The sequence below is a fragment of the Somniosus microcephalus genome, chromosome 14 (genome assembly GCF_052327205.1).
Source record: "Somniosus microcephalus isolate GS21.2 chromosome 14, FLI_Smic_1.0, whole genome shotgun sequence".
In the NCBI taxonomy this organism is placed as follows: Eukaryota; Metazoa; Chordata; class Chondrichthyes; order Squaliformes; family Somniosidae; genus Somniosus; species Somniosus microcephalus.
The window spans coordinates 99,279,161-99,305,872 of NC_141000.1; the positions used below are offsets into that span (position 1 = coordinate 99,279,161).

General features: G+C 41.5%; 2 protein-coding genes across 3 annotated transcripts in view; one reads left to right on the plus strand and one right to left on the minus strand.

Moving 5' to 3' along the window:
• The first annotated feature begins 291 nt into the window (after nucleotides 1-291).
• epha3 (eph receptor A3) overlaps nucleotides 292-26,712 on the plus strand; it is a 268,070-nt gene continuing 241,649 nt past the window's right edge. For both annotated transcript variants that reach the window (XM_086007038.1, XM_086007039.1), the window contains exons 1-2: nucleotides 292-515; nucleotides 18,951-19,015. In XM_086007038.1, the coding sequence (XP_085863164.1) occupies nucleotides 332-515; nucleotides 18,951-19,015 (249 nt within the window). In that variant the 5' untranslated portion in view covers nucleotides 292-331. The remainder of the gene's footprint in view (nucleotides 516-18,950; nucleotides 19,016-26,712) is intronic.
• The window catches only part of LOC147107757 (uncharacterized), a 35,161-nt gene continuing 31,361 nt past the window's right edge, over nucleotides 22,913-26,712 (minus strand). Inside the window, exon 3 of the mRNA XM_086007373.1 lies at nucleotides 22,913-23,019. Within this exon, the coding sequence (XP_085863499.1) occupies nucleotides 22,913-23,019 (107 nt within the window). The remainder of the gene's footprint in view (nucleotides 23,020-26,712) is intronic.

Consider the following 26,712-nt stretch of genomic DNA (forward strand, 5'->3'; position numbering starts at 1 on the left):
ACACACACCCCACACACACCCCACACACACACACACACACACCACACACACACACATTATTTTCAGTATAAAGTACCTTAATTGTAATCATATTAAACATTAACAAAGAGAGTGCAAGGGGAGAGGTTTAGAAATGATTAGCTTTGGACCACTGAAAACAAAAAAAAAGATCTATTGACATTGAACTTTTAAATACCCTAACCAGATGGCTTTCTAATATTGGATTGGTGGGCTTTAGGACCCAGTCGCGGCCCTCTGCTGGCAGTAGAAAGGCAGTGCTGACTCCTCCTTATCTGTAGTGTCAAACTTGACATCACCCTGAAAGCTGTGCATGGTAACTTCCACGGCGATCACAGCTCCCTCAGATCATTGCTGGCATGCTTCACAGAGATATGCTCCACTCACAACCGATCACAGCTCCAAAATGGCCTTGGGTTTCCAAATCTGCATTCTCCCTCTGATCCTCTGCTGTGTTATCTGCGCGGCACAATCGATTGGGCATTCTGCAAATGAAGGTAAGCATTAAAAAGCGAGATCTGAACAGTTTTCCTCGCTGAAGTATTAGAGCCGGTCCAGTACACACCGACTGGGTGGCACTGTACAGCAAGAGGCTGCGCTGCCATCATCTTTTAAGGTGGTCAAGGGCGCAATTTAACAACATTAATTTATCAAGCCGAGCACATCAAACAACTTCAGCCACGGTCGTATAATGTTATCACTGTAATATTTAAACGCTATCATAAGTATTATTGCAATGAAATAATCACTAAATAAAATCAATCTACTGGAGAGCCAGAGGTTAAAGAGAGGAGAGAAAGTTTATTTAAGATGGGATTCTAAGGTTAACAAGGCAGGAATGCAGGGAATGATTTTAAACCAGGTTTTTGCCCTCTGTTATTTTGAGAATTGATGCATTGGTACCGTAAGGTGATCGATCCATAGAGGGGGTATAAAGACAGTCACATACAGCAGGAACGCGTAGGCTGGGGAGAAATCTCACCCACACTTCGAAGATGCGAATCAGTAAATAGGGTAGCGACTGTGGCGACAGGGAGAGGTTCTGTTTATATTGTGAAGTGTCTTCTCAAACGACAGATTGAATGATTCATGAATGCTTCCTGGCATCACCTTTCCAAGTATTTCTATTAAAGGCAAGTTGTGAAAGTTTGGCCATTATTTAAATTCTAGCCCATAGTTGATCTCAATGAGGGCTGCGTGAAGCAAATTACAAACCACACAAAGATCAATTTGGGGAGAAACTTTTACAACTGATTGTCTATTGTGTTGTTGGATTTTATTTGTTTTACATTGCTGATTGTTTTTAACTGTCATATAAAGGCAGCTGGCCGGTTAGATGAATATGTGGTCTTGAGATACTCAGCAAATAATTGACATTTTGCCCTGTATTCTTTGTAAATTACAACCCACGATTAAAATCCTCTTCTACTTTTTGAGTTTGAAATGACTTCATTAACTAAAAGACAAACTAACGAGGAAGAAATACAGGAATGCTGAAGTCAATAGAATGACAGGAGAAAATGGAACTTTTTCATACTCGCCTATTTGGGGTTGGGGAGAACTCGGTTTTAATTCACCTTTTATTTAACTATTTACACATATGGACATGTTGACAGTTGGACGAGTACAGACGAATGTATCTCCACAGCTCATTTATAGGGGAAAGGATCTTCCCCACAAATAACAATGATGTCTAACTCAGGCACAGACGTAGTTTCACCTTTCGGGAGTGACAAATATATCATTATTATAAGGAAAAAAGAATCAAGTCCTTCGTAAATATACTTTGTAAAATTCGATGGGTTGGTAAAAATCTGTTGATTGTGGTTGGGAGAGGGAGAAAGAATCTGACTGAAAAACTTATTCCCATATCTCGAATGCAAAGTTACTAGATTAACACAAGTATAAGATACACAGTTATAACATGGCTTTGGGTTTTGGTTTACATTGTAACTATGTATTGGTAACGAGTTAAATTATTGAATATAACTAACAGTGCGGGCTCCCTTAAAATACACTGATAACATTAAACGTGTCTTTTCTATTAAAATGCACCGTTCGAAATAATAATTAAACGAATTGCTCCAAGATTAGATTAAGTGCATTTTCCGTTTGGTTGATCGACATAGTGCATTCGTAGGCACCTAGTTATTGCGAATAAGTAAACTTTTCCGCTCCTTCTTGTTCAGTAAACGTTCTATCCACGCATCAGCGTTACGGCGTAAACTCAAAAGTTTGGGAGGAAATTCTGTGCTGAATTCAATTTCAGCTGACAGTCTGCGGAAACTTGCTGACCATCCACAATCTGCTTCCTGCTTCGTGTTAATTACGCGTGCGAGTTCGGCAGAGTTTTTGGAAGATTTCAGTCTGGTTTCTAGTTCCCTGTACAAAGATTTATTTGTAACAATACATGCGCGCATTCTAGATTTTTTGAAATGTGCATTTATTTCACATTCGATTTTATTCATTTTCAGGCTTTGCGTTTTGCAATACAGGGAGGGTGGGGTGGAATTATATAAACAGGAGCCTGCTTTATTCCATTTAGCATTAGGAGGCAAAAGCTGTGATTATACACACCGTGCAGTAATTATTCAATTAGTCGAAATATCTGGAAATCTGACCAGTGTGGGTCACTGCAGAGCTTTCCTGAGGAAAGGGAGGGGGAGGTCTGGTATCGGAAAACAAGTTTGACACTTTCGAGATAAAACGTTACTGCGTTTTTCTGCGCGATGGGAATCGGTTGGGCTCAAAATCTAACGTCAAAGTCGAATTAAAGGCAGTCGGTCACTGTGGTGGGCGAGGAGGGGGGGATGGTGAATTGAGCGGGATCACAGCGCAACGTTCAGACAAATTTCCCGGCCACTGGATAATTTGAGCAATTGAAGTGTCAATCAATCAAAACATAACTTGAGGCTATTTAACTGAAATGTTTTGTTTAAAGCATATTCCGGATTGTATATGTTGAGGTAAACAAACTCTCACTCAGTATTATGCCGCTGCACTGTTCCATCAATGAAGGTGATCAGCCGGAACTGATAGTGCAAATAGAGATTTTTCCCTCCCTTTAATTTTTACATTTAAATTGGTGAGTGGAAATAATCAAACATTAAATTGAAAATGAAAACAATTATGAATAAAATTATCTTTTTCAAGTGAATGTTCATTTAGTTGTGCGTGGAAGGGAAAGAGCAGCAAAACTTGCGGTCAGTTTTACAAGCATGCCGTTCACTTATTAGCAATTGAAATATTTTGATTTTGTAAAATTGTCAGTGTCAGTTTTCCAGCGCTTGAGCAGTGATCTCATCAGCGACACTCTCTACAAAACACAATCTGAAATTGTGGAACTCCCAAACTATCACAAGCTTTCCCCCCCCCCCCTTCAGCGTGAAGTTCTCTCAGCCAACGCTAAAAAAATAATGCGTTAAAATAACAAGACTGGAGCTTTTGCTGCAATGATTATAACTTTGCCCCCTCCCCCACCAAAAAAAGATCTCCCCTGTTGTCTCTACAGGGATCTCTGCTCGATTCTACTCTCCGACTTCACATCGCTAATGAAGGCGTCGCGCTGTTTGTGTAGATATACAAATATATTTATATTACTCACATATATATACACACCTACACACATATATATATACACATATACATTCACACACATTTATATATACATATATACACATACATATATATACACACATTTATATATACATATACATATACACAGATACATATATGTACATACATATATACACATATACACATTTATATATATATATAATATATACACACATATATAAAATATCCATCGATCAAGATGACTTGGAACTGTCCAGTTAGATGTACTGTCTCTACAAAAGGCTGCCTAGACGATTCCCGTGCGTTTCATCTGTCTATTCAAATATTACACATAATTTACAATCAACAACATTATACAAATATCTGTTCGTTTAAGAATGATAAAAATGAATGCATTAACGTTGTGATTAGTTCTATTTTTACACTCGTATCGCCAATATACGATTAAATGTATTAAATAGTTTGATTTTTAAAGTTGGGATCGGGAAAACAAAAATCCACCGCGTGTTGAAATGTAGGCAAGATCCGCTCAGCCGGCTGCAATTAGATGGAGTTAGTGAAAGTGTTGAATGCGATACCCAGTTTGAGGCGTGCTTGGCGTTTAATATTGAGTTGTTTCGAGCAAAACATCTGTCACTTTCTATTGGGCCAACTTAGTGGGTGTAAATAACAGAAGATGCTGGGGCAGAGTGTCTGCTCGTTCTGCTGAGGAAGAATTCTACCGCACAAAAGAGCGGAATTGACAGTTTGGGACCAAGTTAGGGACCAGCGCTGGGGGCGGACTCTATAGAGATCGGGTACTTTAAAAGGCGACACGTTCCGATCACATTTCTAATAATATGGTCCTGTCTTCCTACCACTTGTATTATTTTAATAGCGACATCCACGACTTTCCCCACAAATTCCCGAGCCGTGCTCCTGGCACAGTGTCTCATTATTCAGCCCTGACCAGACAGCGCATCCGACAGAAGGAGGGCCACTAACTCAGAGAGGCAGGGAGAAGCTTCGCTTTAAACAATGACAGCGGTGTGTCTGAAAGAGACGTTTAGATTGAACTCAACTGATGGTGATTCCCGGATCCAATGGTGCTGGCTCTGGGAAGGAATGATAGCAATATTTGTCCCGGCGGTAGAAGCCGCTTACACGTGTGGTTCCCAGGCAGTGCAAAGAAAGAGCACACGGACTTTTGCAGGGTTCTGTGGTTTTAAGCGATAAATCCGTTTCTATTAAGCTCGGGCTAGAAGACCCAGTCAGTGACAGTCGTGATCGAAGTATTGCTTAAACAGCCCAAACACACACACACACACACACACGGTTATTCTGAGGCTAAATGAACACAGCGATAAGCGGCGAACGTGAGCTTTTGTCCTGGTATGTTGCTCTGGTGCTGTCTGCCATTTATTGGGCTGGCTGCCCTCGGGGAAAGGGATGCGAGGGAGCGGGTGGGAGCAGGCAGGGTAACACCGTCTGCCTGGGGACACGGGCCAGCATCTGACCACCCGCTTATGGCAGCCGAGTCTCGCTAACCCGGCTTCCAACATGAACGGACAGACGTGTGACGAGCATGTTAACCCCACACAACCTGGCAAATGTTGCCGGCGTCGCCAATGTTCGGCAGCGGTGTCAGAAAGCTTTAGTTAAGGTGCTGTTAGGAAGTGAGGCTTTCCATCCCAATTGTTCCTGTGACTCATAATTCGTATTTTATTCAAAAAGCTTCCAGTATCTCCTCGGTTTATTTGTGTGTGATTGGTTTTCTTATATTGTGTGTGTGTGTGTGTGTGTCGGTAATGGTTTAGTAAATTGCCTACTTAATTTACAAAAATTGAAAGTGCGCTGCTGTCTTCGCCTTAGTAAGTGTGCCGGTAGAAATAATAGTCATTTTGTTTTAAATAGAAATGTGTTATGCTTAGTGATGTGTGAATCTATTCAGTAGGATACGAAGAATCAAACTGATTACGAAAGGTTAATGGAACGTGCATTAAAACGGCGGGGTTCCCTGTGTAGGGATCACTGGGGCAACAACTATTAACCATTTCATGCCATTCACAAGTGAAAAATAACAACTGGTATTTATATAGCGCCTTTAAAGAAGTAAAACGTCCCAAGGCGCTTCACAGGAGTGTTATAAGACAAAAAAAATTGACTGGAGCCACACAGGGAGAAATTAGGGTAATGAGGTAGGTTTTAAGGAGCGTCTTAAAGGAGGAAAGAGGCGCAGAGGTTTAGGGAGAGAATTCCGGAGTATAGGGCCTACAAAAATATAAAAATCGGGCTTATTTATAGTACGTCATTAGAATTACAAAGGAATAGTAATGATGCATTATACCTTTATGTGCTGCATTCAAATATCAGTACACACTGTGCTATAAATTGAAACTGACTGTACAGAATTTCAGCGGCTCTTGTTCCTTATTCTAAAAAGTTACTAGTAAGTTTTGACTTTGAAACCTTTTTATACACCTAACTTCATAAAGCTTGTTAGCACACCTATAGTAATAATACAAATGATCTGCCAATCATTGTATAGCTATTCCATACAATAACTAATGTATACATACTGAGCACACAGTCTATGATTAGTGATAAGAGTAATGCCTGTGAAAAATTAGAATATTATCTATCAAGACACAAAAATTAGCCAAATGCCAATTGTAGTCTTAAGGGTGTTCCTTTGAGAGAGAAATCAGCAAGCTGAGAGCCAAGGTTCAATTCACACACCAATTAATTAGTCTGTCTGAAGTATTGGAATTGTCTCTTGTTTCTCAGTGCTACATTATGGCCACAAATTCAAGTTTAAATGCTGCTAGAATTCTCCACAAGCACTCTTCACAATGTAAACTCCACGCGTCACAATTTGATTCAGCTTTGTTGTGGAAATATTAATATTTCTCTACAAGAGTTTGTTCTTTATTATTCCCATTTTGCATTAATACCTCTTTAAAGTGGACACTGTCACTACAAAGTCTAGTTTTCAAAGTTGACAAGATACAAGAGGGGAAAACAGCACCTCTCAAAATATCACTGAATGTATTTGTTTAGGATATTGCGAATAATGTGAATTTAAAACACATCAAAATAAGATATTGTGGGCTTTAGTGGGCAGTGTTGACTGGGTGAAATGGTACTGCTGGGATGGGCTGATTTGACTGGAATGTCATTTTACAAGTGAGCAGTGACACGTTCAGTGAGGTCATCAAGCCAGCAAGCAGTCTGTGCCACACAACGGCATTTTAAAATGTTTTATTAAACATTAGAAGAGAGCCATGAAAACTGTATTACTGTATTTTATATTGCAGTAGGCTTTACATTTTCAGTAGCATGAACTTTCCCAGTGGCCAGCATGGGTGACCTTGGAAGGAAAATTTCACAGCCACTTGGCTGTTCCAGGAATTAAGCGGCAGGAAAATTCTCCATGAAAAAAAAATCAAAACTTTCCCTTTAAAATAATATCTGCTAAAATATCTATGGGCTGATTGTGAAAGGTCCTAACCTGAGTGACCTATCTGTTAGAAGGAACGTGATCAGGCTTTCCCTGATAGATTGGTTAGTTTATCAAGTGGGTGGCTGAGCAATACAGACAGGAAGACCTCAGATATCTGGACCGCTGGTAGGGGAGGTACAATTAGACCAGAGCACCCTGGGGTTCGGAACGAAATAAGCTCCCACTTTTGATTGCAATCCAGTGACTGCAAGTGCATGTGTGTGGACATTGGATAAGGACAGGATTAGAGGTGGCTGTGATGCTTTCATGGTCCAATAGTCTGCTGGCACTCACTGGAAAATGGCCACTTGGGCAAGGTACAAGAGGGTGACCTATGCCCATGGAACCAGACCCCAGCAAGGAAGTCAACACCTTCAGAAAATGAGGGGAGAAAATTGGCAAACAAAAAATTATAAGAAAACAGCATGATCAAGAGAAATAATTCGTTTTACACCAATTAGATGTTAATCTTCTTTGTAGCTAATGAAAATTAAGGTACAGTTTTTTTGGTAGTTAATTTATAGTGTATGCTGAATATTATATTTTTAATTTGGGAGTAATTGTGGTCATTAACTTCTTTTATTTGTTATCATGTAAGAAAACTTGAAATGAGAAAAGGTCAATTGGTCCTTCCCATATATTTGTTCTAAAGGAAATATGTGATTATCTCAATCCTGGAAAGCTGTATAAGATATCAAAAGAAGGGATAACACACATTTAAAATAACAGGTTAACAATATAAAATGCATTCTATTTTATCATTGAGATTTCAAAACTATGTTTATTCAATTTTTTCCTAATTTTTATATATTTTTTTGTCCCGTCACCCAACTAAACTATTTTTTTATTGGACACTGCGGTTCTATTTCTGCTGATTATGTTCACTGACATTTCCTGAATTTTAGGCTATTGAAGAAGTTATAATTGATACTGATGTCTTCCATTTGTCATTTATCTGTTTTTCAAGCCTGCTCTGAAATTTTACAATATGCTGCCATTCTCCACTCCTCTAAATTGTTAGGCTATTTTTTGCACCTAAAGTGCTCATTAACTGCAGTGAAAGGAACAATCAACATATGTTCCTAATCACTTAACAATTACTACCACATTCCGTGGCTCTACACCCATTCTAAACAATGGCCGTAGAATAAATGAAATATTGCAGCCAAATATGTTGCCACATTATTCTTTAACTCACGGAGACCACATTTATTATTCACTCATGCCTGCAGCACTAGTGAGTTCTGTCTTTTAAACACTTGTGAAAAACTGTAACCTCGCTCCATACACACACACACACACACTATCACTGGTGAGATAACCTATATTTCATGCACAGATTGAAATGAGTGAAGAGATTGTCAGAAGAGGGGAGCTGAGTGCCAGCTAGATAATTAAGAGCTGATAGGGCTGGAGATTTGTAATGCCAGCTGTGGACCGGATGATTGATGGCTGTAGTAACCACAGCATTAACACATTGTTAAAGTGGAGCCAGCTCAATCCTATCACTTCGCACTCACTGACTGCAAACTGCTCTGCTGTCTGTCATGTACACAACGTGTTCTGACATTATCTGTGTACCAATTCTGTGGCGTCTGTATTATATTCTCTGATCATAGATTCTGACCAGCGATTTTCAAGGTGTGATACTCCACGCATGTTGACTGCAGTTAAGGACTGAGAACATTAGGAACAGGAATAGGCATTCAACCCCTCGAGCCTATTCCGCCATTCAGTTAGAAAAATTGCAGGAAATTCACGCATAGCGATGTTTCAACGTAAAACTGGTGTAAATCAGTTACGTGCAAATTTTCTTTGAAAAATGCCGTAACGCCGCTCTAAAGCCGAATTGCGCCAAAACTTTCCAGGAAACTCCAGGCCATCATATTTCAATCTGTGGTACACATACATTGCGTTACAGGCAGTAGCACACAGAAGAAATATGAGTGAAACTAGATCATTTTTTTCTCTGTTACACTGATATCCCATTGATATTGCAAATTTGTTTCCAGTGGAAGCCATTGAGCGATGTGGTGCTGAAGTCTTTGTTGCTAAAATGCTCTTTTTGTACAACAGATTCCAAGAGCTGACAGCAAACTTGAACTGCACATTGCACGATAAAGGGCTAGTGACCTTGCCTTTCTGGCTATGCAACTTCCTCAGCATCAGGCTAAGCTATATATACGCCAGCATTGTGAAAACTGTAATGTAAAAAATCACATTTCTGGCTTGTAAATAGGAATGGCTGGGATGTGGTGGAGCTATCGTAGGAACAGCAGTTGCCCATTCAACCCCTCTAGCCTGTTCCACCATTCAATTAGATCATGGCTGATCTGTATGCTATCAGTACAGCCCATCAGCCAGTGCTGGCAGGGGTGGCCTTTGCTGATTGCCACCACCAATGATTTGTCTCAGAGCATCCTTGGTATTCTGTGCCTCCAGTGATATGTTTATATCCTTGTTTATATTGTAGTTCTGCCTTTCGAGGCAGTACTGTAATAAAAAGGAGTATAAAATGTGTTACTCTACTACTTTATAACATGGAATGACTGATGTTATTTTCTATAATCCATACCGTACTTGAGACCTTCTCAATATATCTGTTGACTGCGACAGTTGTTCTGCTTCATGTGGACAACAGGCTCCCGTGGTTGAATCAAGTGCTGGAAACTGAAATGGTGTTGTACTACGCGATTCACATCTAAGTGCAACTGCGCCATGTGATGCGATTCATGCTACAACAATATCACATTTTATTTCATGGCATGTTATAATGAAACAACAGTTCTTCTATGTATATTTGATGCATACAGCTCCTGCCGGGACACTTTAAAGGCGCTATGTTGTCCTGCCAACTGTTTGAGGTGGCTAAGTGTTGCTGGAACATTACTGAAGAAACTTAATAGCTTGTCAGAAGTGAAAGTGCCCAAAAATGCCACTTGCAGCACAAGTACAAAGTGTGCACATTCAGTTGCCAATCTGAAATGTCAACACTTAGTAATGGCAGACTATATCTAACAGGACTAGACAGACTAGATGCAGGGAGGATGTTCCCGATGGCGGGGGAGTCCAGAACCAGGGGCACAGTCTAAGGATAAGGGGTAAGCCATTTAGGACAGAGATGAGGAGGAATTTCTTCACCCAGAGAGTGGTGAACCTGTGGAATTCTCTACCACAGAAGGCAGTAGAGGCCAATTCATTAAATATATCCAAGAAGGAGTTAGATATATTTCTTAAGGCTAAAGGAATCAAGGGATATGGGGAGAAAGCAGGGATCAGGTACTGAATTTGGATGATCAGCCATGATCTCATTAAATGGCGGAACAGGCTCGAGGGGCCAAATGGCCTACTCCTGCTCCTATCTTCTATGTTTCTATGTTCCTATATATACTACAGTTAACTTTGCATTGGTACAATTAGGGTAATAGACAACATAGGGAGGTTTAACCATTTGGTTACTGTATACCTGCGTCTTAGACTATAATTCTCATTGTCAGTCATAGTTTAATTTTTTATAAGGTACAGGGATGCCATTTTATTTATATTCAGTAATTAAGTTGAAAAAAATAAAAACACAAATTAAAATGTTATTAATTTACTGAAAGAAGGGTGAGAGTTGGAAAAAAATCTCATAAATGGTGACTGACAGAGTTAATTTGCAATCATCAACAATATTTTTTAAATGATGGCTTCCTGGAACCTTTTTGTAGCCTCTTTGGTATCGGGCTTCTTTTATAACTCCCCAGGGTGGTCCCCTTATATCCGCATCTATTAGTCTACCCTTTCCGTAATGATACACTCATAATAGTTGGTCAATTCTATAGTAATTTAACCTCAGGGCACCTCTTATATCTTGATCTTTTTGTGATTCTACATAGGAATGCACTGTGAAATATTGTTTTATGTGAGGAGTGTTATATAAAAAGCAAGTTGTTTCTGTTGCATAGTTGGAACTGGACCACATTTTACTTGCTACACTGCAGGCTAAACCATCCAAGAACTCATAGGTTGGAAACATAATAAGAGACACAGATCCCTCTGTGTTAGAGGACTATCCATCAACACATAAACACTTCCTCTCCTCAATTATTTCTCTATTATTATACAAGTACCCAGTTGGTTTTTCTGCATGCTGCTAGGAAGGAAGGTCACTTGCTGCTCGAATATAACATAGCCACATATTGTTATTTCAAAACTGATTGCAACAAAACTGTACTGAACTCTGTGATGATTTTTCCAGGACTTTATTTCATGTACTTGTGAATAAGGAAAAGACTTTCATTGATCTGCATTATCACATTTCTCAGGAACAAGTAAAATTGCTTCATATACAATGACCTACTTTGAATTGACTTGTTATGTAGGGAAATGCTGCAGCCATTTTGTACAGAGCAAGATCCCACAAACCAAATGGCAATGAGATCAATGATAGTTAATCTGTATTTTTTTTTTAATGATGTTGGTTGAAAGAAAACTATTATCCAAAACACCCTATTTGTCTTTGAACAGTGTGACAGGGCCTTTTAACGTTCACGTGAACCACTGGAACAGGCAGACAGGGTCTTGTTTTAACATCTTATGCAAAGGATGGCACATCTGGCAATGCAGAACACCCTCAGTACTGCACTGGAGTGTCAGCCTAGATTGCATGCTCAAGTCCTGGAGTGGCTTGAACCCAGAACCTTTTGACTTGGATCCAAAAGTGCTAACAACTGAACCAATTTGACATGGTGAGGAAATTGTCAGGTCATTGAGATTTATTGCCTGAACTCAAGGTAGGACCTATTGTCACTATATATTTTGGGAAGGGTGAAGTTATATATTTTTTTAAGGAATGTCACTGCTGGGAATGAAACAATTCTCCCATAACAGCACTCGCTTTTAGTTACAGCATGAGCTGATTGCAAGATAAAGCTTCCTGTCCAAATGACACACCTCAATTCCAAACTCAGAAGTGCACTCCCTACTTCATCAGTGTGGCATTTCCATTTCTCACACCACCAATCATTCTAATCCTGATATATGATAACTACTAGCTCTTTAAGATGATAGTGAGCATTTCAACCCATGTGTCAGTTTGCCAGCATTAACAATCAGCATATCACTGGATTAAAAATCACTAGCAGCCAGGGAAGGTGGAGCTAGAGGCTTGTCACAAACAATCTGATCAGTTGGAGGGTGGGATTAAAGGTCATTCAACTTTATTTTCCTTCACTTTTGGTTGTGCATGAATTTGAGACACAAACGTTTTAAGATAAGTTGATGGTTTCTGACAGTTGCAGTTACAAGTGTGTTTATTTAGTGTTTGTCCCTAAAGCAACTTTTCTGGGACCTGCCTAGCTGCTGCCTTAAGTGATGGTTTATTTTCTTCAGGATTGGTTGCAGGTACTTCTTGGAGATGAGGAGAATGTTCCCTGGTGTGAATGCATTAATTGGCCTTCTTTCAGCATTCCAGTCACTGCCCAGAGATTTGCATAAATCTGATTTTACTGAGAGACCCCGCAACATCCATATTACAGCAGTGAACATCCTCCGGGAAATGAGAAGAGTGACATTAATAAACAATAAGCGTATAATAGATTGGAAACCTTAGGCCGTAGGCAATCAGTTAGGCCCACCTAAAAGCAGAAAATTCGGCTCCTATTGTCTGTTCCTGCAAACCATATTTTCCATGCACTTCCGGTTTTTTTAACGATTGTGACATGTAATAATTTTTACTGCTAGTACAAGAAAATAACACTTTTTGACAAGGTCAAAATGGAAATATATTCTAAAAGTTGCTGTTAGTGATGATAGTGGATGGATGCTGATACATTGATATAATATTCCAATGTTTGCTACTTTAAAGCAGGTGTTAACACATTTGTTGTAAACGGGTCAATGTCTCCACTAAAGTAGTGGAGAGGAGAATGTGTTAAACATTTTACCAACAGTAATTTCTAGCCTCATATTTTAAGGTTTTAAAAACAGAAAATGTTTGAAATGTATCTCAAACAAGAAAGGTCAAGATTAATTCTTTCATTTGACCTTTCATGAGAATATGGTTCTAAAGTGTTGTTTCAATGATATTAACTCACCCTTGTCTGTGCTGAAGCTAATTCAATTCAATTCAATTCAATTTTTTTAAATGATTAGTTAAATCAGCATACCCGCAATCCAGGTCCAGCAACGCCTCAAGTTTAAAATCTCATCCTTGTGTTCAAATCCCTCCCAAGCCTCACCCCTCCTTAGCTCTAGAACCTCTTCCAGCTCTACAACCCTCCAAGAAATCTGCTCTAATCCTGACCTCTTGTGCATCCAAAATTTCTTTCACCCCCACCATTGGTGGCCATTCCTTCAGCTGCCAAGGCCCTAAGCTCTGGAATTCCCTCCCTAAACCTCTTTACATCTGTACCTCTCTTTCCTCCTTTAAGACGCTCCTTAAACCTGCCTTTTTCGCCAAGCCTGTCCTAATTTCTCCTTCTGTGGCTCCGTTTCAAATTTTGTCTGCTAATGCTCTTGAGAGGCACCTTGGGACCTATTACTACGTTAAACGCAGTATATAAATACAAGTTGATGTTGTTGGTGTAATCTAGCTTGCCTCTGAATTGATGCAGGTCTCGGGAAGGGACAGATGCAATCGTGAGTCAGTTGTGCATTGTGAATGCAGAATGGACTCCTGGTTGGGATTATTGTGACTGCATGTTGACACGATGAATAAACGTGATACTTCACACACAGAAATCACACAGAAACCCCACAGTGCAGATAGAGGCCATTTCAGCCCATCGAGCCTGCACCGACACATATCCCACCCGATCCCCGTAACCCCTACACCAACACATATCCCACCCTATCCCCGTAACCCCACATATTTTAATCCCCCTAACACTAAGGGTCAATTTATCATAGCCAATCAACCTAACCCGCACATCTTTGGACTGTGGGAGGAAACCGGAGCACCCGGAGAAAACCCACGCAAACACGGGGAGAATGTGCAAACTCCACACAGACAGTCACCCGAGTAGATTCCCAATTTAAGGCTATGGATCAAGTAAAGTTATGTAGGAATCCATGCAATTAATGTTATTTTCCTATTTAGAATACCTATAATACTTCCATGAGAAATTATTGTTGGATTGAAAGGCAACATTGCAGTAGGCTTCACAATTCTATCAAGTGCAGCAAATAAAGTGTTAATAATGAAAACCTTCAGGAGCAATGTCCCCAGGCCTGCTTTAAAAATGAATCTCACACCTTCAACACTCAGACCCACCCCCTCCCCACTGCAATAATTCCTAAGTTTTCCTGCTGCAAGCTGTACTTTTGCATACTTTACGCTTTTTCACCAGCAATAAAAGTGATTAAGTGCTGGCTATTCTTATAGCTTGAGCTGTGGCAGGTGCAAGTCCTGCAGCAATTTCTGTCTAATTCTTTGTGTCATCGAACCTATGTGTCATCGAACCTATATTGAAGGCCATTTTTTAGCAGTCAGCTTTTTGGATGCTGGTGGTTAGATTTTGCTAGATTTTCAGTTTGGTGTGCTTGTGGTCTCTCTGAGTGAATTGGCAATTTAGTGCCAATCTCTGCCAAATTCTAGGCGATATTGTGAGTTCACACGCTTAGTGAGCTTGAAATTGCCTAAAGTGATTTCACATAGAATCCCAACAGCTAGCCAAAACAGATAGACTTTCAATCCATCAATCGGGACCGGATTCAAAACCAGGTCCTAGAGATCATAGAGCTTTATGCCACCCAGTTCTGGAAAATCTCTCCAACAGAGATATTGGCCGATAATTAATTAGCATGTTCATATAACATTTCTCCCTGTACTATTGCAATATTGAATTTAAACTTATTTATTTTACTCAGCTAATTTTAAATGTATTAACATCTCCACTAAAATAAATAGAGGAATGTTGCCCAAGTTCATGAAATGTCAGTCCATTGATATCACCATCTGTAAATTCTATACTTATCCCTTTTGTTGGGTTGCAAAATAAACCAAATCTATACTCAACACAAAAAAAGTTGTTTTTATGTTTTATGTTCATGCTTTATGTATCACTGGGATTATAACGACATGACAACTGGTGACGTCTTGACAATGCAGAAAATTAAAAAAGTAGCAGGTCTGCCCCAGATCATTCTAAGCTGCCAAACGGCAATAAGGTAACACCACGTGTCTGGACCAATTTAAATTACAGGGTTTTAAATTATTTATTTTTGCACTTGGAAAAGAGGCTTCTTTAAGAGCCTGAAATATTGTGTGGAATCAACTGACGCACATATATATATATATATCCTGTCAATCATAATGCTGTGATCCTACAGCTCACATCCCGTGGAGTACCAATTAGTTAAAATGACACCAACCTGAATTATACAATATATACAGAACATGAATGGGAATGATTGCGGTATTTTTGCACGGGATAGCGATGGATAGCCATGGATGATTTGCAGCATTAATTTGATATATGCCATTTATTGATTGCTCTGTTCTAGGGGGTGTCATGTTATGAAAATAATGCTCAGGACTAAATGATCAAATGCCTGTCGATAACAGTATAAACATTAGACGTGAAATTGAATGGCTGCACCATCATCCACCTCCATTCATAGCACATTAGGCTCTGTTCTATGTGCAGGCCTCTGCCTCAAAACATTAAGGCCCGTGAGCTGATGCAAGCTGTACTTTGCATTAACCTTTTTAGGACTACGGTGTATTATAATATTTTCCTATCAAAGCAAACAATTTGGCCTGAATTTTGTGAGTCTGCCCAAGTAGGGAGGGTATACCGCCAGTGTGTATTAGAAACTTCGACAGATGCGCCGGCTGTGATTAACCGCCGAGGTCCCGCTGTCTCCCCGTGAGTTCCTGCTCTTCTGTGTAGGAGAGAGGGAGACTCAGCGGAAGCCAGCAAGGTTCTTGATTAAATATGCAGATCGGGCTCCAATGATGCCAGCGCGACCCGATGGCAATTATAAGAGGACTGCATGCAGAAGCCTTTGTGGCTTTACCGCCAGGCCAACCAAGTGGGAAAAGGAGCCGGGGCCAGAGATGCCCAAAAGAGGTAGGTGGTTTGTCTTTTTTTTTAAACTTTCCTTGTGGGGCCAGAAGGAGCAGGAGTCCTCCTCCGATTTCCCCACAAGGAAAGTTTAGGCCTCCCTTGCCACGGGCTTCCCTCCCAAACCCTCTCCCAACTATTTACTGGAGTGCTGTTGACCGTTCGTTCGGTCCCTGGTGGTGGCCTCTCGCCCTCCGACATTCTGCTTCCTGCTGATTTTGGGTGGGAGACTGACAGATGAGGATCGGGAGTTAAAATCTCCCAGGCCTCACGCTGCTGAGGTTGGGACGGTTTTCCATCTGCCTCCCCATTCACCACCCCCCCCACCCCCGCAAGTCTCCTGTCTTGAGTTTAAATTGGGGCTTTAGTCTTGTCCCGTAAAGTACTGCTCACTGTTGTGTATCATGCTTACGACTCCTCATAAAAACGAGGCCGTTGTAATCTCCTATGAATCAAATAATGCCATACTTCTGTTTTACGAATGTCACAAACTACAGTTTAATGCTTTTGTGAGTTTTGCAGCTTTGCTGTTAACTGCCATTGCAGTTTCCTCACACCCTTCTGCCTACGCATCAGCATAGTAACGTTATGTGTTACTGATTTCATTTGCGCTTCAACATCATAGTTAGCACGCACTATTATATAAAATAACAGCTGCTGTAGAGGGAGTTAAAGACTGTAATTCATTCTCAGCTTCTGCTGATATTCAGAAACAGTTAGTCCTGTACTCCAGCAATTCATGTTGTCCATCTGTATCTCAGTTGAATTGCAGCCAGGAAACCAACACACCAACACACTTTATATACATATATAGAACTGCCACTGAATATTTTAGTTCTGTTAAAGAACAATGCAAATAAATAAATGTCCTCTAGTTTCAGACAGTGTCATCTCGCTGTCTGATAATTAGAAATGTGGAAAGTCCTCTGAGCAGATGTTCCAATCTGCGATGGAGGTAATGATTAACACTTGTGCCTTGGTTTGATTCAGTAAAACCTGTGAAAAGTGCAGTTTGAATAAGGGATGGAGAAGGTGTCAGAATTTAATGAGAAAATTGCAGATTAATGGGTAACACTTAGGAGACTTCAATGTGGTTGTTTTAATTTAAGCGTTTCTAAGGGGGTGGAAATACCATGGGACATCACTGGGGATGAGTATTTGATATTCACAGCACTTACCCCAGTCACTAACTTCGACATTCACACCAGCGACATCCTTACTCCGATCATAGCCACAACCTTTAAGTTGCTCAGTTTGTTGTAACACTCGCACCTCTGCGTCAGAAAGGTCGGGTGGGGGTTAAATCCGTCATGAGCGGTCGTGCCAAATGGGCGATAGCGAATCGGCAGTCCGATTTACATTCCATCCAATATTCATTTCCAAAGAATTCGCTATCACCCATTTTGCACTACTGCCCAAGACAAATCCCCTCCTCCCCACCACCATGGATTCAAGCCCCAGTACAGATTTGAGCACGCAATTTTAACTGGCTCTTCAGTGCAGTACTGAGGAAGTGTTGCATTGTTGGAGGTGATCTTTCAGATAAGATGTTAAACCAAGGCCCTGTCTGCCAACTCAAGTGGCTGTAAAAGATTCCATGACACTATTCAAAGACTGAGCTTTCTTGGTGTCTTGCCCACATCCAACATTGGTGAAAACAGAATAGCTGGTCATTCATTCATTTGTTGTTTGGGGGACCTTGCTGTCTTTGACTACGTAACAACAGTGACTGAACTTCAAAAGTAATCCCTTGATTGTAAAGCGCTGTGGGACTTTGAGGATGTGATAAAGTGTTATATAAATACAAATTCTTTCTTAGCACAATCACAGGCTGATTCACAATACCGTCCCTATTGACAATGGAAGTGCATTCTACTGAATTGTTACATAATCATAAACGTTATAAAGGGATATACCTGTACACAGAATAATGCCTTTTAGTTGTCTCCCATTGTTGGATGTTTATGATTTAAAACTGTTAGCTCCAGGCAGACTGGAGGACTATTTTTGCTTAATTGTCACAATATGTTTCTCTCGTTCTGAACCAAGCACCACATTGCATAACAAATTAATTGTATATTTATCAGGATTCAACTGTAAAGTAAAATTTCAGACAATAAAAGTAATTTAAATATGACAATCACGTACAACAGCCAATCTTAAGGATGGGGCAGGTAAGCAGTTCCGCAGTTGAGGTCCAAGGAAAATCTTGGAGCACGTTACAGCAACAACATTTATAGAGTGCTTTTAACGTAGTAAAACGTCGCAAGATGCTTCACAGGAGCGTTATCAAACAAAATTTGACACCGAGCCACATAAGGAGATATTAGGGCAGAAAAGAGGGAGGAGTCTTAATGGAGGAGTACAAGGTCAAGAGGCGGAGAGACTTAGGGAGGAAACTCCAGACCTTCGTGCCTCGGCAGCTGAAGGCACGGCCGCTGATGGTGCTCAATTAACATGTGCTTGCCTATTCATTTTGAATGTTGTAATTCTCTGGCCTGTACTGTAAAATCTAATACAAAAGTCACACGCTAGTGTCTATGAGTCCTTTGACAGTATTCAATACACAGAGTGTTACAAAATGGGTGTTTTGGAATTAGTTTGCACTGCATTTTGGACTTGAGTTAAATATTGGATCAGTGCTTCTGCATAGGAAAGAATTGGAAGTGAGTTGGTACATTGGGAAATCTGTACTCAGATGTGATGTGCATTTATTTGAAATTGAATGTCCTGACTAACTCACATGAGAGACAACCATTCTGAAGAAGGTGTCTGGTGAAGAAATGTGCGACTTGTTGTTCATTGGCTGTTATTTGTTTCCATAGTTAACCTCCTGGATTCTAAAGCAGTTCAAGGGGAGCTGGGTTGGATATCCTACCCGATACATGGGGTAAGTGCAGAACTGCAGCCTGCAAAATGCTTAAATCTAACTGATGATTTAGATTCCATACAAACAACCCTTGTTCTTGACGTCACTGAAGTACGGGTTGGGCTTCATGGGCTCAGGGTTAAGGCAACAAAAAATGTATATAATCGTGCTGTTTAGAATCATTTTCTTAAATCAAGGTTTAATAATACCGAATGTTTCTCCTTTAAAGCCTTTTATGGTCAAAATATCAGCAGCGTGGTGCTACTGCCCTGTTTCTAAATCTACTCTCTCACTCGAACTTCAGTTGATTCGTTTTTTCTTTCTTGGTAAATATATGTTACAATGACTCATTTGGTTCAATCCCAAACTGAAATCACAAGTAAGCCATTAAAACCATAAGTGTTGTCATCACCCTCAGTCAAACTGAAAATGTGCTGTTTGATCTCAAATAAACAGTCCCACCAGACAGTAAACCTGTTCAGGGGAGTCATTTTAACCATGGACAATGGTGTAAAACAGGCCATATTGAACTAGCCGCCCGTTCTACACCACGCCAATGGAAGGGAAATTCAGGCAGAGTGTATAACGGGCAGCCAATCCGATATCGTTCATTTTACCCATTGCCCGTGGTTATAATCATTCCCCAGGGCTTCCCTAATGCCTGTGAGTAAGTATAAGGGGCAATTTTCTCAATTTGCATCTGTGGCGGGGGAGTCCTGCCTGCTGGAAGCACATATCGTAAATCTGGTGTGCACTGCTTACCACTGGCAGTGCAAAGTCAGGAAATTACCTCTGTAATGTATGGATCACCACTGAGCCTCATCAGACCAGGAAGCTCATGGGTTCAATCCTGTCTGTACTCAATTAGCTGCTCTCAGTCATGGCAATGGGTGCTACAGTGGGCCTCAGGATTTGGCAGGGGAAGGGACAAATCACCAGCGGATCCTGCTGCTGATCATTACCCAATCACCCCTGCTAGAAAGTCTGCTTGTGTAGTTATTGAGTGAGGCCAGAAGCAGGCTTGGCTATATGCTTGTCATGGTCAAATAGCCCACAGATGCACAGTTCATGGTTACGTGTGAAGAATGGGTACGGCAGCAGAGTGGTTATGTCACTGGACTAGTAATCCAGTAGATCTGGACTAGTAATCCAGTAGATCTGGACTAGTAATCCAGTAGATCTGGACCAGTAATCCAGTAGATCTGGACTAGTAATCCAGTAGATCTGGTCTAATGATCCGGAGACAGGAGTTCAAATTCTTCCATGGCAGCTGGGGAATTTAAATTCAATTAAATAAATCTAGTATCAGTGACCGTGAAACTACCGGATTGTTGCAAAAACCCATCTGGTTCACTAATGTCCCTTAGGGAATAAGCCATCCTTACCTGGTCTGGCCTATATGTGAATCCACACCCACAGCAATATTGCCCACAGCAGTATGAATTGATTCTTAGTTGCCCTCTGAAATGGCCTAGCAAGCCACTCAGTTGTGTTCAAGAAGGCGGCTCACCACCACCTTCTCGAGGGCAATTAGGGATGGGCAATAAATGCTGGGCTTGCCAGCAATGTCCACGTCCTGTGAATGGATGTAAAAAAAATGACCACACGCTGCTGTCAGATAGCTTTGCATTCAGAATGAGTCAGCACCTTCAGAAATGGAGAACAGAAACATTGCTGGAAATTTTTTTTTTAACAAACCTGGCCTTCACCTCATTAGCTGTAGGAAACTTAAAGAGAATGCTCCATGAACACAAAAGAGACATGCAGCGATGATAGAAGGGCAAAGTCTACTGTAGCTGAGCAGAAAGCAGCCATGCCTCAGCCTGGAGCTGATTAAATCTTTTACTAAGTGCTTCAAATGAACCTATTTATACTCCCAGTCATTTAGAGATTATGCTGTCTGGGTGTGGATATGTCCTCCATCTGTTCCTTGAGTTTAGTCCTGGTTTAGCTCACGTGGTATCATTTGTCTCCCACATGCATGTATTTCACATACAGATAACTGGCATGCGATGGGCATCATCTGTAACAACCTGTTGTTAATCTCCCTGTTTTGCAGGCCTTGGCAGACTCGCCAGGGAGAGTTTGTACGCTGAAATATGATTTGCATCGAATAACATAATGCCAGTTATAAATATGAAGATTTGTAGCTGTAATATCAAAGTAGTTTGGTCATTAAGAGATGTAATAAAGGTTAAAGGCAACCCAACCATTTCCAGAAACATTACACACAGGCAACTGATCCCAGACAGACTATTGTCCAACCACATTCTGTTTCATCATTGATGAATTTGGGTTTCAACACAGTAAGTCAAAATGTAACACTCACACAGTGTATTTTAAGTTAGAGATAATGGGATTGTAAACTGTTCAATAAATCACAGTATTGACCATTTTTGAAACCACTGTGTAATTACTGACCATTTCTCACACTTGCTGATTTATTTAATCTCACTGAGTTAGAGCAAATATTGACATGGTCGTGGCTGCTAAATTTTGTTTAAAAATATCACAAAAGTTTGAAGATGGAAACCAAATCACACAAAGAGCCCATTTTACATCTCTCCTTTTTTTTAATTTCCATTGAAGTCAATGGAAATAGTTTAGGGTGAATTTTAACCCCCAAAAATAGGTGTGTTGGGGTCGGGTGAGATGTTAAAACTTAAAAAATCTCAAACCCAACTCCAACCAGCCCACTTCCAGGTTTAATGGAGGCGGGACAAGGGGCGGGCAGCCAACCCGCTCCCAGGAAGCAGGCTGGCAATTTAAATATTATAATGAGGCTGGCAGCCTCAGATTTAACCTGCTCTGCAGTTTTAACCCTGGCTGGCCGGGTTGCCCAGGCCTCAGGAAACCTGGCAGCTGAAGGGAGGCGAGGACAGCTTCGGAGAGAAGGTAAGCGCCTTTACAGCACTGCTTGTGGACCAGGAGGAGCAGGAGTGCTTCCATCTGGCCCCCAAGCTTAATCTCTTGCCTTGGATCAGAAACCCCCCCCCCGCAATCAAACACCCCCATACAAAGACTCCTGGGGTCGGGGATCAAATCCCACACCGTCCACCCCTCTCCCCCGCCCCCGGGATCAAACCACTGCCGGGGTCAGGGATCAGACGCCCTCCCACCCCCCATACTCCCAGTAGCAGCTGCAAGCTCCCTACCTGGGGGCTGCGGCCTGCTCTGTGTCTGACTGGAAGCCAAGCCTGTCAATCAGGCTAACATCTGGCGGGGATCCTGGCAAAGAAAACTACGCAGGCTGTGGAGTCATAACTCCACAGCAAGTGAGGTAACCCGGACTTCCAGCTGTCTGAAACTCCACCCCTCACCTACGCAACACACCCCTGTCAAGGTCGGGGCCAAGTGTTCCTGACAACAATGCATTCGTTCAGCTCAGTCTGTGCCTACCTTCATAATTTTCAATCCAGTTCCCAACCTGATTTTACCAGATCCTGTTAGAAAGAGTTAATTGACACAGTATCAACTGCTTTTGATGAAAGTCTATTTCTTTGAGTGGGGGGTGGGGGGGCGGTGGAGAGGTTTCTTCTATTCTTCTGTTTTACCTGAAACTTGTTAATTTTAAACTTGTGTTGTCTGGTTCTGCACACACAGCCCAAGTCAAGTATTCAACTTACAACTGCATATACGACTCTTAGTAATTTAGAGATCTGGATCACCTCCCCCATTAATCTTCTTTGCTCCAATGAAAATACATCTGAAAGTCTCTCTCCTATTATTTTAGATCCTTAAGATTTAGAATCTTCCTGTCCCTCTTCTCCAAACCCTTCTCAAAGCATCAATGATCTTTTGAAGGTAGAGTGTTGAAAACTGCAAACACGATTCCACATGTATCCTCACTAGTGATCAATACAAGGTTAGAATAACCTTGATGGATCCTAGTATTTGATTAGCTTTATTGATTACAGCTTAGCACTGCCCGGAATCTTTCAGTAAATGATCAATAATCATACCCAAATCTTTTTTCTTTATCTTTACTGAAGGACATCTCTTCACTTTGAGGTATTTGGTATTTCCTAATCCAATAACCATTACTTTAACATATTTACTTTAACATCCATTTGTCTTTCCTTATCTCATCCGCTAACTTGGTCTAACTCAGTAATTCTAGTACAGTAGGGGTGAACGGGATGTAGGTTATTATATTAGGATGTTCCGCAAAGAACAGATGTCAAGCAGTAACAGAAGAGTTAGGGGAAGTGACCAAAAGCTTAGCTAAAAAGTTAGATTTTAAGGAGGTTTTGGAAAGCAGAGGGAGAGATAGAGAGGCGGAGGACTTCAGGGAAGAGCTCGAAAGAGGGCAGCATAGGTGATAAAAGGCTCTCTTCACTCCACCCCTCTCCCCCGCCCCCGGGATCGAACCACTGGTGGTGGAGTGACGAGATTGGGATCTGCAGAAGACAAAATCAGAAGCATGTACGACTGGGGCATAGGGCTGGATAAGGTTGCAGCAGTAAGGAGGTGCAAGGCCATGGAGGGATTTATAAATGAGAACAAAGGTCTTGAATTTGATATATTGAGGGATTGGATACAATAGAGGTTGGCAAAGACAGGTGTGCTGGACAAGGTTAATGCTTCAGAGGTCAACAAGGAGGGCCTCAGAGAAATAAATCTGGAGTTAAAAAAAATAAGCATGGATAAGAGTTTCAGTGGAAGTTAAAGTGAGGTAAGGGCAGATGTGGATGTTGCTGAGGCAGAAGTAAAGGATTATGGTGATGGATAGGATGTGGGATTTAAAGCTCCAACTCAGGGTGAAATATTACATTGAGGTTTTGAATTATCTGGTTCAGCTTGTGCGAGCAGCTGGAGAAGGGGATTTGATCAGGAACAAGGATACAGAGTTTTTGCTGGGTGCCAATGAAGAACGTTTTCGCCTTTCTAATGTTCAATTGTAGGAAATTCTGGCTCAATTGTCAGGCAAGCAATATGACTGATGGTTGTGAAGTTGAGATGGTGATGGAGAGGTAGAGCTGAGTATCAACAGCGGACATGTGGAAACTCAATCCATGCCTGCAGACTATGTTGCAGAGGGACAACACATAAATGAGAAACAGAAGGGGGTGGAACCTTAGGGTACTCAGGAGGTGACCTTGTTGAGGCAAGAAGAGAATCCTTGCTAGAGATGAGCGGTGACTTTGGGACAGATAGAAGAGGAACCAAGCCAGGGTAGTCCTATTATGGAGAAACACAGAGGCGAGGTGGTGGCGGAGGATGATGGAGTATTTGATCATGTCAAGGAGAACAAAGAAGGATAATGCATCATGGTCACAGTCACAGAGGATGACATTGGTAACTTTGACCAGGATGGTCTCAGAGCTGGGTGGAAACTTTACTGAAGTGACTTGAAGATGGAAATGTTGGAAAAAAAACCAGGGACAAAACAAAAGGGCCTAGAAATTGGGTTGGGGTGCCAAAGTGGCGCAAAAGTCGTCTGAGCGCAGGATTTAGCGCAGTGTTCGAGGCTTTAGCGATCATCAGATATTCAGTTTCATTGCCCCTCGAGGGACACGGGGCGAGGCTCGAGGCGCTTCGCGTCCCTCTTAGGGCGCTGAAACTGAATATCGCAGCGCAACGTGCCGCAGCGCCACACGCTGCGGCACGGCACGCTGCAGTACTGCAGGCCTTCCTCCCACTGTTAAGGGGGAGGTGCCTGCAACAGCGCGATCCCCGCTCGCGAGTTACGGCAAATGAGCCCGGCACCAAGGAGAAGTGCCGGGCTCTCGGGAAACAGCCGGCAATGCCGCGGGGGGGGGGCTGCTGGTGGGGTTAGGAGGCCGGGGATGGAGGTGCTGGCAGGCGGCCACCGAAAAAGGCGGCCACCCTGCACCTCCACCTTAACGCGCCGCTGCCGGCACAGTAAGGCCCCGTGAACCAGGCGCGGGTAGCGAACGGCGCAACTGCGGTGTTCGCTACCAAATATCGCGAACGGGGCGCGAATGGGGCACTGCGCACACCAATGCCGTCATCAGTGGCGGCGCAGCGCAAATGCCTAACGCCACCATTAGCGCCCCTGCTGAATATCGCGGGAGGCGCAGCCAGTGGCGCTACAGCCACTGACTGCCTCTTTAGGCGCTAACAGGTGGCGCTACTCACCCAATTTCTCCCCCATGGTGTCATAACTTTTATACTTTGGAGCAGAACAATGAGCACTTAAATAAAAGAAACAGATATTCAAACAGTCAAGATTAGACACTTATTTAGTCAGTCTATCTCTCTCTTTCTACTCTCAGATATAATACAGCTCTGCTGTAATCTCAGTTACTACTCTCCCTTCCCTATCTTTCACTTTTTCTCCCTCTTTTCTCCATCTCCAGCATGACTTCCTCGTACACAATTGCAGCCGTACTCACAATGCCAAAAAGACATCCAATGGCACTGATTTTTTTCAAAAGTATTTTACATATCTTCCCAATATCCTACTATCTTTCAAATCAATCATACACTTCTATTTCATGCAGCAGTCACTTGAGAAAGTTACTACCTTGTTTTATCAAGGAATTGTGTCAGTTGTCTGTCTCAATTACGACACAATGCATAGACAGACAGGTTCATTTTAGCAGAGTTCTTTCAAGCCTTAAGATGAACAGTTTTCTACCAATGTGAAAAATACCTCCATTTAGTAAATGCGGCTTTGGACGTTAGCAACTGATTGAAGGCTATCTTTCTTGTGCCAAAGGAAGCCTCTGGTGGTACTTGAAAATGCAGTCATTTAAGCAACAGACGAATGTTAACAATACCTCTATAACTCATTTTACTTCACAGCTTAGTCAGCACAAACTGATGTGTAGTTACACTAGAGTCAAGATGCTAGTGATAGAATGCCGCGGGCTGCAGGGTAGAATTATTTGTAAATCCATTGTTTTCACTTTCAAGTGCTTGCTTCTGATTTGTGCTTTGAAGAACAATTTAAAATAAGCTGCTGATATGACTATTCTTTTATGACGGTAGGTCTAGATTGTTATGGCCGGGCCAAATTATTGTAAGTGATATGCCAGCGGGCACTTCCTATATTAGAGTTTTTAAATTGCTGATGGTAATTACTGTAATAACAAATATAAAATCAATTCTCTAGAAGAAGTATGATGTTATGTCTTATTTAAGACTACAGAATTAGTTTAATGATGGACATCGTTTGGCAGAGTAAAAAGAACAACAAAAAGAAATACTTGCATTTATATAGTGTCTTTCACAATCTCAGGATGCCCCAAAGTGTTTTACAGCCAATGAAGTACCTTTGCAGTCATTGTTGTAATGTGGAAAACACAGCTGCCAATTTATGCACAGCAAGGTTCCATAAACAGCAATAAGATAATGACCAGCTGATCTGTTTTTAGTGATATTGGTTGAGGGATAAATATTGGCCAGAACTCCCCTGCACTTTTTCGGATAATGCTATGGGATCTTTTACGTCTGCCTGGTTTAACGTCTCATCCGAAAGACGGCACCTCTGACTGTGCAGCGTTCCAACAGTACTGCACTGAAGTGTCAGCCTAGAGTAGGGAAATAGTGACTGGTAGTTAATACGATACTTGTGGACTAAGGTGATATTTCACACTAGTGTAAATGGAAATAATAATAAACATGCCTGACCAAATTTTATACTGTAGCTTATTTCTCGATACACTTGCAGTGGGCAGGCCTTAGTCACAAGGGTTCTAGCTGGGTGCTAAAAAATCCAACCTAGAGTAAGTACTTACAGGGCTCCACAA